This window comes from Protomyctophum bolini (assembly GCF_963924005.1).
Source record: "Protomyctophum bolini genome assembly, chromosome: 5".
NCBI lineage: Eukaryota > Metazoa > Chordata > Actinopteri > Myctophiformes > Myctophidae > Protomyctophum > Protomyctophum bolini.
The window spans coordinates 14,848,641-14,861,402 of NC_137866.1; the positions used below are offsets into that span (position 1 = coordinate 14,848,641).

General features: G+C 43.6%; 1 protein-coding gene across 1 annotated transcript in view; it reads left to right on the forward strand.

The window, feature by feature from the left end:
- cacna2d3a (calcium channel, voltage-dependent, alpha 2/delta subunit 3a) overlaps nucleotides 1-12,762 on the forward strand; it is a gene marked incomplete at both ends in the record, with an annotated part of 220,647 nt that overhangs the window by 123,353 nt on the left and 84,532 nt on the right. The window contains 7 exons of the mRNA XM_080764041.1: nucleotides 3,840-3,911; nucleotides 4,046-4,126; nucleotides 5,260-5,334; nucleotides 7,765-7,854; nucleotides 8,146-8,217; nucleotides 10,099-10,160; nucleotides 10,966-11,033. Coding sequence (XP_080620167.1) covers nucleotides 3,840-3,911; nucleotides 4,046-4,126; nucleotides 5,260-5,334; nucleotides 7,765-7,854; nucleotides 8,146-8,217; nucleotides 10,099-10,160; nucleotides 10,966-11,033 — 520 coding nt within the window. The remainder of the gene's footprint in view (nucleotides 1-3,839; nucleotides 3,912-4,045; nucleotides 4,127-5,259; nucleotides 5,335-7,764; nucleotides 7,855-8,145; nucleotides 8,218-10,098; nucleotides 10,161-10,965; nucleotides 11,034-12,762) is intronic.

Here is a 12,762-nt window from a genome sequence, read left to right on the forward strand (position 1 = left end):
TTGTTATTAGAGAAAGTAAAAGATGAGTGTTCATTTTTGAGTGGTGCAACCACTCCCTTACAGAGCTATGTGTGTGCCTGGGTCAGTGGGTGCCTGGGTAAAGCATGGTTGTTTTTCACCACCTGTGCACAACCTAACACACACGCACATGCTAACTGTATAGGCTATATGATGATTTCCTTGGTTGAAAAAAAAACAAAGTTGTCCTTTATCGTAATTGAATGTGATCAGATTGGACTTTTCTGTTTGGATGTATTGGCTGTCAAGGCCAGAAAGTAGTTTCTTTGCCACACAGTAGGTGTTCCCGCATAACTTCCGGGTATGATGATGATGTCACACGCATACCCTCTATTGTTCATCAAAAAGATATGTGTGAAAAAGATCACCCTTTATCGAAAAAGCAATCGATAGAAAACTAATCGAGAGTCTCAGCCCTGAGTGCTTACCCACGGTCCATGCGTTGAAGAAGGTCCCTGTGAGCGTTTATAGACTGGTGATATACGATCCAATTGTCCAGAGGCTGGAAATAGACGCTGTATTTTTAGATGAGGCCTCTGTTCCTCCTTTGTCCCGTCCTTTGATCGATCCCCGTCTCCAGCAGCAAGAAGACTGAGCGTCATCGTTACAACATGTGTGTTTACGTGTGCTTGTTCTCCCATTCCGTGTCTAACAATCAACTTAAGCTATCAACTTTATTTATTGTCACGTCACTGGTTTACGGATTGTTGTTTTTTTTGCACGAGCCCCATCATGTGGTTTTTTTTTCAGAAAGGGAGAAGGAAGGGAGATGGAGAGCAGAGAGAAAAATCAAACATTAAAAGGGCCTTATAAAGCATGAGGTCAGTCCACTGCCCCCCCCAGGTTGGCAGAGGAAGTGTAGCGCCCGGGATTACATTAGATAATTGACACTGGATGAAAAAATGGCTTACAGAATCGTGGGATAAAGCCGTGTAGGCTGATTTTGTGTGATTAAGAAGAGCATGGTGGTGCAGTGAGTCGCTAGCGCTGTCGCCTCACAGCTAGAAGGTCCCGGGTTCAAGGGTTCAATTCCCGCTGGGCTGTGATTGGCCAGGATTACAGTTTAGGCAATTGGCACCGGGTGAAAAATGGGTTACAAAAATTGTGTGATAAAAATGTATATATATATTTTAAAAAAACCCCATCAGATTAATAAAAAACATGGCAGACTAGCAAGCAACACAGCTGCACCAATCAAATTATTGGATAATTAAGTATTAATTGGATTAGCTGCAGCTGTGTTGCTCACATGAATTTAAACAGCTGTTTGTGTTATCAGTACAGTAAATAAGCACGCTGAGCACCGTTACAGTGAGGCAACATGATTCATGTTTTTTGTGCGTGTGCGTGTGCGTGCGTGTGCGTGTGTGTGTGTGTGTGTGTGTGTGTGTGTGTGTGTGTGTGCGCTAGTGCTAGTGACATCTGTCTGCGATATAAGGTCAGCAGCCATCTCTCAGTCCTCTGGTCTGTGTGCAGCAGAGTGGACGCCTCTCTGTCATTACCTATAATGACTGCACGGTGCCAGGCTGAGAGCTATATAGTGTCTGGCTGCCTGGGAGGGAAGTATTGTGTGGAACAGAACCATGCCTTATCCGCTCCATTAGCTGCTTCGAACGGGTGGTTCACCTCAAAACCTGTGTGTTGTTTCCTTAACCAGGGTTCATCAATCTGTCCGTGCACGTGCCTGTGGCACAAGACTTGGTCTAGTCTGTCTGTGGCAAACTTTTCATGTTCTGTTTTTACAGATTTCTTTATTTTGATCATAAGACACAATTACTGAATGTCAAGTCTCCAGGTTTTCTTCAGAATATGTACGACACTTATTTACTATGAAACCATGGCATTAGGAGTTCAACTAGTATTGGTACTTCTCAAATGTTTTATTTGCAAGGATCCCCTTAACACTACGAGTGTACAAATCGAACCATTTGTACACCCTCAGAGTTACAAACCTGTTGGTTTGTGGTTGGAGTGGCCAACCCTCCAACTTTGTGTGAACCTAGAAGGCAGTCTCTCTCTCTCTCTCTCTCTCTCTCTCTCTCTCTCTCTCTATCGGTCTCTCTCTCTCTCTCTCGGTCTCTCTCTCTCTCTCTCTCTCTCTCTCTCTCTCTCTCTCTCTCTCTCTCTCTCTCCTTGTCTATCCCTGAAAAAGCTGGCAAAGCATTGAGCTTTCATCTCTTAATAGATAGCAACTCCAGATAGGGGACAGCCGGTTAAAATATGAAATGTCGTAATTATTCCGTCAGCCTTTTAGGATGAAGGAAAAGATGCCCATCCAGGACGATCACTTTGCCTCTGGATAAGCTTAAAGTGCACCAGATGCCCATCCCGGACAATCACTTTGCCTCTGGATAAGCTTAAAGTGCACCAGATGCCCATCCCGGACAATCACTTTGTCTCTGGATAAGCTTAAAGGTGATATAGGCAGGTTTTCAGCCAAAAATCAAAATATTTATCTATCTATATTTGTGGCCTTATTCCCTCTATCTTCCCCTATATTTTGATGCTGAGCTGCTGCCCTGTAGACATACACTCTCCCTTTGTCTCCCTCTATGTGTTTGTATCTGTTTATATCCACTGTTGTTTTTGTCTCGGGACGTCAGGAAGTGTGTTGGGAGGAGGGTCTGTGTGGGGGGTGACGCGGAGTCTTAGCCAATCACAGCGCGAGGGTCTGACTGTGTGTTCGACCCAGCAGTATTATAATGAAAACGCAATGCGATTTCATTGCAAGTATAATATTATCCCCATATCTTAGTTTCACCATTGTTCATGTGAAATAGTATGTTTATGATGTAATATGTAAGCCTGTTGAAATTATGAGAATCGCTATGTATAGCGCATGGTTGGGTGGTCCGGCCGGCTTGAAGCTTGCATTCAACCCGTGCTCGCCAACGGTGACAAGCCGTCGCTGATCATCATAGCAATTTTTCTTCATTGCAATGAATAACCGTGGACAAAGTAGTTCACATGAACGATGCTGTAGTGGCTGGGGCATTTGAGGGGCAATATGTTTTATATGCACGATTACAAATGAAAGATAATTGAATTGAGAGCCAGTGAGTCTGCTCCACTACTTCCTACTTCCTCATTTGCGGGACTCGTCGTGTCAGTCTTGTGATATTGTGATTACGCTACAGTTACCCTTAAAAAAACATGTCAACTCAATGTCATTGTTGTAACTATGATATCGATAGAAATTCATATTTTTTTAATGTCATATTTAGCCATACGAGCGCAATATCCATAGCGTCCCATAACAACCCCATAGCCTGAAGTGACCTGGCTCAGCCAATAGAATGACGGGGGGAGGGGGGTGGAGCTAGATTTTAATTTGTTTGGAAACACTCGATCAATGCTGTGTACAAACACTGGAAACTTGTCTACAATACCTTTAAAGTGCACCAGATGCCCATCCCGGACAATCACTTTGCCTCTGGATAAGCTTAAAGTGCACCAGATTCCTCACAAAGTCTTTTTGATTGAGTATGTCTTAAAGTTGGATAATGTACATAAAACATGCAGAGGGTCCTCCTCCTGATGCGGATGATTTGAACTTGTGGATGCGTTAACGTTATGCACAATATGTGACGTAGACGCACGCACGCACGCAACCGCTGGATGGGCATGCTTCACTACTGAACACTCTGTACAATGACTCTTAACCTCATTTCAACGTATAACTCTCTTTCTCTGTCTGTCTCTGTATTTCTGTTTCTGTCTCTGTATCTCTATGTCTCTATCTATGTATCTGTCTCTCTCTCTTGTCTCTGTCTTTCTCTCTCTCTCTCTCTCTGTGTGTCTCTCTCTCATCGTTATGACAGCAGGACCCAGGTCTTGGTCCTGTCCTGATGACCACTGTAGCGATGCCAGTGTTCAGCACAAAGAATGCGACAGTAAGTATGTCTGTTTCCTACAATATTTTAGATCATTATGTCCAATGATTAGAAAAAAACATAACAAAACCAATAAAGAATCAAAAAAAAAATCTAAACATTTTCGTTGTGACATCCTGCTGTGTGTTTGTCAGAGAAACCGTGGAATCTTGCTTGGCGTGGTCGGCACAGATGTTCCCGTCTCGGAGCTGCTCAAAACTATTCCTAAATACAAGGTAACACACGCATGCATGCAATTTTATAGCGATTTTCCAAGTGCTCAAATCGCTTTACATTCATTCATTCGTAAATTGGGAGGTGAAGCGGCGAACAGTCGACGCCAGCGTCCTCACTTCCCACATTCACACACCAATGTTGACGAGCTCACACCGACCAACTCATTGGAGGCAATGTAGGGTTCAGTGTCTTGCCCAAGGACACTTCGACATGTGGACAGGAGAAGCCGGGATTCGAACCGCCGACCCAGGGATCATTGGACTACCTTGCTCTACCTCCTGAGCCACAGCCGCCCTACCCACAAGATATGCTATTTTTCAGCCGTGAAAATGTGTGCAAATCTTTGAATACAGTATTTTTCTTTTAAAGCAAATCTTGTTATCTAAAATCTTTGCTCCCTCAGGTCCCTGGAACAAAACAAATTCAGATGGGGGTTGACAGCCAAATACATATTTTTTGGGGTTCCTTGACATGAAAAGGTTTGAGCGCCACTGACTGTCTTGTCAGTACGTTTTTCGAGAAAAAATTTAGGATTTAGAAGATTTTTTTTTAAATCGGCCTCAGGTCTTACTGGGATAACGGTGTGTCAATCCAGCTCCGCCTCCAACATCGCACTGCAAACTGAATGCCGAGCGCTCACAGTTTGCCCAAATAAATTGGCGGCGCGTCTTCTTTGGTACACAAAGTTTTCACTCTGATTATATACAGCCCCTACACGCCTGAAGGCCAATAATGACAGGAAAATGATGCAGTGTGTGTTGTAGATACAAACGCATTCAGACGAAGTCCGCCATACCCTCCTCTCCTTCACTGCAGGCCCATCTTTCACTCACAGATCTGGGTGTCTAAATAATATGAGGGTTGTCTGTTTGGACGTGACATTTTGAATTGAGTTATTCTCCCCCCCCCCAGGGGGGATGAAAGAAAGATGTTCTCCGTCCCATTTTTGCTTTTGTGCGGCATTCAAAATAGCTTTGTGTTGAAGGACGGATTCTGGCGGCGCAAATTACAAAGGACTTGATTAGACTTTGCATACATATTCATACGTGTCATGTACTAATTTTTCTTCTGTGTGTGTGCGTGTGTGTGTGTGTGTGTGTCTGAATGCATGTGTGTGTATCTTTCTCCTTAGCTGGGCATTCATGGCTATGCCTTCGCCATCACCAACAATGGCTACATCCTCACTCACCCAGACCTGCGGCCACTTGTGAGTATATTGAGTCCAGCAGGCATGCAGCATGGTCTCTCTGTCACACGCTGTAATGAGTCAGCATCCTTGTGTTGTGTTGTGTACTGTCTATCTGTGTATCTATGTATTTTCAATTACCGGTCTCGCAACAGTGCACATTGAGATGCAGATTGGCCTTGCAAAATAGGTGTGTTATGGTGGGGAGTCTGAATGTTCACGTGCGTGCGTGCATGTGTGCGTGCGCGTGCGCAGTGGTGGAAACAGTACTCACGTTTCTTACTTAAGTAAAAGTATCGATACTGCAATATAGAAATGCCCCGTTACAAGCTCACAACACGTAGTAGATCATCTATTTTTCTGCTTTAAATTCCCCGACTTTGTTTTCATAAAATGATCGTCCTAAATGCTGACGTCCTAGTATCGTGATACAAATGGGTGTGTGTGTGTGTGTGCGTGCATGTTACAGTAGCTGGTGGTATGTTGATGAGCAGACAGTGTTCAAGTCCTCTGCTGTGCTGTGAATTGCCAGAGATGATGCAGCCTCTGAATGGACTGTGATTAACTCTGTCACACACTTCTCTACAGAGAGCATGAGAGTGAAAGAGACAGGCAGGCGAGCAGGCGGGCGGGCGGGCAGGCAGGCAGGCAGGCAGGCAGGCAGGCGGGCAGGCAGGCAGTTTAATTGCAGTCTGATTAACACTCCGAGCGGCCAAACGGAGGTCTCCGTCCTATCAAATAGTTACGCTCAGAGCCCCGAACGGAGATTAATCAAAAGACGGAACATTAATCATTTCATAACCGAGCACACCGCTCTACAGGCTTGGAGTGTCGATTGGGCAACATCCGATGTCATGTCCGGTTGGGACGTCATCCAAAGTGGTACCCCTCCATTTTAATGGATGGGATGAAAAATCTTAAAACGTGAATACGGTAACTCTTGATCTAAATCAATGCTTCCAATTCTAACCAAAGATTATGTTTTTGACGGCCCATCGCGGTCCCGTCGCTTGTCGCGTTAGAAGTAATCATACCCCCTGTTGTTGTCGATCCTTTCAGGGGTTTTTGGCTATTTCTAGCTACTTCCAAGATGGTGCGGAGCAACCTTGAATTAAGCTCTGAAGCTGCAAATCGCTGGACGCATTGATTTAATGGTTCCACATACCCCCGGGCGGTCAGAGTGTTAAAGATGGTAATGAACAGTTTTTCACAGCCATTGGATAAGGAAAACTGTCCTCACTGACAGTGAGGGCACGCACGCACGCACGCACACACTCACACGCAGCTCTATTTCATGTATATTTTAATGGTGATATCAAACAGCCAGTGAATGGGGGCTGATGGCAGGTTGATTATGTCCACTTAACCTCAGCAATATTGAAGAGCAGAGTGATGGGACCTTAATGCTGACCTTTTGAGTGAAAAACGCATGCACACACACACCAGTTGAGGTTTTTGAGCGGTGCCTCCACACCATTACGGAGCTCCGTCCATCCGTATGTCCGTATGTACTGTATGTCCGAGTACGGAAAGCTGCAACACATTAACTCTGTCATTTCCTGACCGGGCCGCCCCCAAGGGGGTTTTCCTGGGGGTCTGGATGTTGTGGGGACCCCCCGGGGACCCCCACATGGTACATTGCACGCACTCCTTACATACCCATAATCTGGTCCTTTAATTCCTTACATACTGTACCATAATCTGGTCCTTTCCTTTGTGGGGACAAAACAACTATCCTTGGACTAGTATAGCACTAGAGTACATCACCTTTAAACTTCACCCTTAAATTCAGATGTGAAAACAAATACCCCAAATACACACGTACCGTAGCTAGCATACGACGTAGCATTCAAATTGTCTGATGCTGACCATGTGAGACTGAAAATATATAAGTGGGGCCTGGGCCGGTTTAGCGGTTCAGGCAGTTTGGCTGGTAATCCAGCATGAGTCATGACATTGTGTCGCTGGTTCGAGTCCCGATCCCGACGAACTTTACTGTGTGTCTTCCCCCCATCTCTCTCCCTGTTTCCTGTCTACCATACTGTAATCTATCAATAAAGGCCAAAAAACCCCCAAAAATATCTTAAAAAAATAAAATATATAAGTGGTAAAGGCAGTCTGTCTTTACCACACTACTCTTTAAGATGATATCTTAAATAAGATCATCTAATCACAGTACTCGCCTACATGGATGAGTTTGAATGTGTGCAATTGGCTGCATCATTAATTAACCTCTCGCACTTAATCAGTGATGGATCAGATTAATTATTGATCCCTTGTGTTTGTACATCTGAAAAGTAACAGTTTTGGACATATGAGGTTTCCACCTGACAGAGACAATATTTACCCATTTCTCTCTCTCACTCTCACTCTCACTCTGTGTGTGTGTGTGTGTGTGTGTGTGTGTGTGTGTGTGTGTGTGTGTGTGTGTGTGTGTGTGTGTGTGTCTAGTACGCTGTTGGGAAGAAACGAAGGAAACCAAACTACAGCAGTTCCAGTGTGGACCTGTCTGAGGTGGAATGGGAGGATAGAGATGACACGGTATTTATACATACATACTGTACATACATACGGTAGTAATACTGTATATTTGTTCATACACGTATATCTGTCATAAGGATATAAAACACAATCTGGAGAGCTTGGCAGCTCATTTCCTATGTGATGCTTTGGGCGTTGTCATATGTCTCTTTCCCACTTCAAGAACTAAGGGAACCTGTGTGTGTGTGTGTGTGTGTGTGTGTGTGTGTGTGTGTGTGTGTGTGTGTGTGTGTGTGTGTGTGTGTGCGCGCGCGCGCCGCTGTTTGTTTGTGTGTGTGCGTGCACATTCAGCTGAGGAACGCCATGGTCAACAGAAAGACGGGTCTGTTCTCCATGGAGGTGAGGAAGACCGTGGATAAAGGGGTGAGTGAGGAGCCAAGGACACGTGTGCACACACACACATGCACACGCACACACACAGGCACACACCAGTTATTTTGCCTAATAGCGGTACCAGAAGTAAACAGTCAGCAGGGAGGCAGTCACTGTGCCAGGAGCCTCTTTTCACCCTGCAGAGCACACACGGACGCACACGCATACACACACACACACACACACACACACACACACACACACACACACACACACGCACACGCTAACCCACTCTTATGGAATTCCGTTAAAGTGTGTGCGTGTGTGTGTTTCTCCTTATCACCACCAAACACATGTTGCTGAATCTGGGAGGAAAAAACACCCCAATGATTCTCTTTACTATAGCAGTCTGTTAGAGAGAGAGAGAGAGAGAGGGGGGGGGGGGGGGTAGAGCGAGAGGTAGAGAGAGAGGGAGATGGAAAGTGAGGGAGAGAGAGTGGTAGGGAGAGGGAGAGAGACATAGACAGACAGAGAGTGAGAGGTGTGTGTGTGTGTGTGTGTGTGTGTGTGTGTGTGTGTCCTTGTTACACACTTGGACATCTTGCATTTTCACAGCTTAGTGATCAGCATTCTACCTCGGGATGATTATTGAGCATGTCATGTGCACACACACATGCGCACGTGTAACGCACTCACGCACGCACAGCTTGTCGATCTACAGTATATCCTCATGACAGATGGTCAGATATATTACTGATGCATTCTGACTGCTCCACTAGATGGAGCCAGATGGCAGCAAATCTGCTGCTGCACTCTTGTTCCCATGGATTAATCCATTTTGGCCTGACCTCGAATTAAAAATAAATCTTCTAAATCCTCCAGTTTTCTGAGATAAATATTTTCACGATTTTTCTAAAATAGCAGACCTACAAGCTTGTAGATCTGCTATTTTTCAATAGCTAAACTATAACATAATGTTATGAATGTCATTGGTAATGAACACCAAAAGGGGTTCCCGCCCAAAATGGATTAAAGTTCTCAGTCGCAAAGACTTATTTGTAATTTCAGTCATTCGGATTGCATGGAAGCCATATGCAGCATGTTTGTCTCGTACTTGTATGGAAGCATTCTGCGCAGAGATGAGCTTTTTTCGTTTATTTGAAGTTTAGGGCATTTGAAGTTGTCAAACTAGTAAAATGTTCAGAAGCATCTTAGATACAGTCTTAGTAGTCTCATATATTTCTTTTAAAAGCACAAAGGCAGCACTGTACTTAGAACAGCATGAACAATATTAGTCTACTGAAACATAATTTCAAGGCTTATTCTTGTTTGGCTTCCTTCAGACAATGCAGCAGCAAATATATAATATAACATCAAACAGCAAACACAGCAAGCAAACAAAAAGAAGAACAAGAGTTTATGATATGTGCATGTTTACCTTGTCGTAGCAAAGTCAGGTGAATTTCTTTGTGAACAACTTCACAGTAGGCTTCCATAAATATACAACAAAAAAAGCCGGGGCAGCGGCTCAGAACCTCTGAACAGCACTCAGCGGGTCAATGGAGACCCAATTGGTCTCCGGTTCCAACTCCGATGTTGCAGATTTTCCCCCTGGACCCCTGGATAGTGCGAGAGGAGGGCGAAGGTACGGGCTAGTGTTTTCCTTTTCCCTGATACGCTCTGGTTCTTATCAGTTCCTTTATGTATCTGATTGTTGGGGGAAAGAAGCTCTTTTGCATTCCAGTGGCTTTGAGACTTCGAAACCGCTTCCCATGCGGCAGTATCTCAAACAGACTACTGTGTGTGTGTGTGTGTGTGTGTGTGTGTGTGTGTGTGTGTGTGTGTGTGTGTGTGTGTGTGTGTGTGTGTGTGTGTGTGTGTGTGTGTGTGTGTGTGTGTGTGTGTGTGTGTGTGTGTGTGTGTGTGTGTCAGAAACGGGTGCTGGTTCTCCATAATGACTACTATTACACCGACATCAAGGGGACCCCTTTCAGGTAAGTTCAGTGGTGGACAAAGTACTCACATATTTTACTTAATAAGTAAAAGTATCAATACCGCAATGTAGGAATACAAGTCCAGAATTAAATTATTTACTTGAGTAAATGTACTAAAATATTTGCATCAAAATGTACTTAAAGTACCAAAAGTAGAAAATACTAATTATGCAGAATGTCCCATTTCATGTTTTCAAATGTCTAAAAAATCTTTTGAAAATAGCAGATGTGAGCTTGTTTATCGGCTATTTTCAAAAGGCCAAAATATATATAATGTAGCGCTGAAGTGGTTATTGTATGTTTGGTGATAATAATCAATCTACAAAGTAACTATAGTAACTAGTGTTTTCAAATAAATGCAGTGGAGTAAAAGTACAATATTTTAATGGGGTAAAAGTAATTGAAATTGGAAATACTCACATAAAGTACAAATACCTCAAAATTGTACTTAAGTAAATGTATACTTAGTTACTTTACACCACTGTCCATGTGTTCAGTGTAGTGGTGGCTCTGTATTAACCCATTCAGGACGGGAACCGCTTTTTTTGTGTTTTAAGCAGTAGGCCTATTTGTTATACTTGAACAATCATGGAAATGTGGCGCAAATCATATATTTTTTCAGATCGAATGTTTTTAGCTCAAATCTTTGCTTCTGGGGGGGTCCCTGTAACAACATAATTTCATGAAATTGTTTGAAAACCACTGATTCAGAAACATAGGTTTTTCAGAAAACTGTGCTTATTTGGAAGACATTTAGTAGAATCTGGTCTAAGGTCTAAGGTTAACTGTTACTCCATGTGTTCAGTCTAGGGGTGGCTCTCTCCAGAGGCCATGGCAAGTTCTTCTTCAGAGGAAACGTCACAGTGGAGGAAGGTAGGAACCCCACTCTTTAAGTCTAATTCACTCTCTTTAGTTTAAACCACGCAATACCCAAAGACTCTTTCCATGGGGGGTACATTAACACCCTGCTTGATCACACTACTACAGCGTCACACACAAACGCATCAGAAGTAGCAGATCCACAAGCTCGAAACACGGCATGAAGTGTCGCGGTTTGAGCTTGTAGATCTGTTACTTTTGCTGTTTTTGAGGGGCGCTAGCCACTCCTATATACACTACAGGTTTGTTTTTAGTCCAATGTTTGTTTTAAAGACGCCATTGACAATGAAGGGAAAATGTATATGTTCTCTTTATTGTTAATGGCATTTAATGTTTGTGTTGGCACCGTTTGATTTACATCACCTACATCATTACAACATGACTTTATTAGTGCCTCTCACTTCACACGGGTGTGATTCTTAAATTTGAATCAAGAAAAGTAACAGTCTGTCTGTCTGTCTCTCATTGTAAAGTAACAGTCTGTCTGTCTCTCATTGTAAAGTACCAGTCTGTCTGTCTGTCTGTCTGTTATTGCGTCTCTTAATAATTTTGTGGTTTTCGCTCGTGTTTCCTCTATCGCTGTGTATCTGAAGCGATATCTGTACTGAACAGCGGGATAAGCCACAATTGCACAGAAACCTAAATATTGCTTTAGTGGCTGTTACAGTCGTGTGTCTGCGCTTGTCTGCAACTCGACTTGTGTTGTGTGTGTGTGTGTGTGTGTGTGTGTGTGTGTGTGTGTGTGTGTTTCCGCGTCTGTCTATTTTCATGAGCAGACTCATGGATGTTAATATTCATGCGGCGGAGTTCACGTGTGTGTGTGTGCGGCTAAACACGTCCATCATGTGGAGCTCTCTGAGCATGACTTGGCTCTTCCTGATCTCATCAGCCTGTCAAAGCCACTCAGGACACACATTTTTCACTCTTATGCTTGTCGTGTGTGTATTCACAACTCTGTGTGTCTGTGTGTGTGTGCACGCAGGTGTGTGTGTGTGCGGCGAGCACATACCCTTATTATTATGAGTTCATATTCAGAGCTTTATACTTAATTCTGTTCAACCACTTGAACTCCACCGTCCATTATCCTGGTGGGGAGACATTTGCTCAAAACATTACGCTTTGTGAGCTTGTAGATCTGTTATTTTTTGTTAACTGAACTGAATAAGAACTATAGACAAAATGTCAGTAGTTTAGTTGGTGGTTCATCTGTAACTGAGTACTTTTTTTATTACAAAATACTTACCTTTTCAATTCTGCAACCCAAAGAAACTAAAGCTACGGTGAATCACTAAAACGAACTAAAACATGAATGGCATTTTCAGAAAATGATGTAAAACTAACTGAATTATAAAAAAAAATCTAAACGAACTATAATAGATTGCATTTTTATAGCACTTTTATAAGCACTCAAAGCGCTTTACAATGGTCCATTCATTCATGCATCGGGGGGTGAAGCGGCGAACAGTCAACGCCAGCGTCCTCACTTCCCACATTCACACACCAATGGTGACAAGCTCGCACCGACCGACTCAATGGAAGCAATGTGGTGTTTGGTTGTCTTGCCCGAGGACACTTCGACATGTTGACAGGAGGAGTCGGGATTCGAACCGCCGACCCACAGATCATTGGACGACCTGCTCTACCTCCTGACCCACAGCCGCCCCTAACTGAAATGAAAATTCCCAAACTATTATAACCTTGGTTGCAACTCAAGTGGGATTCC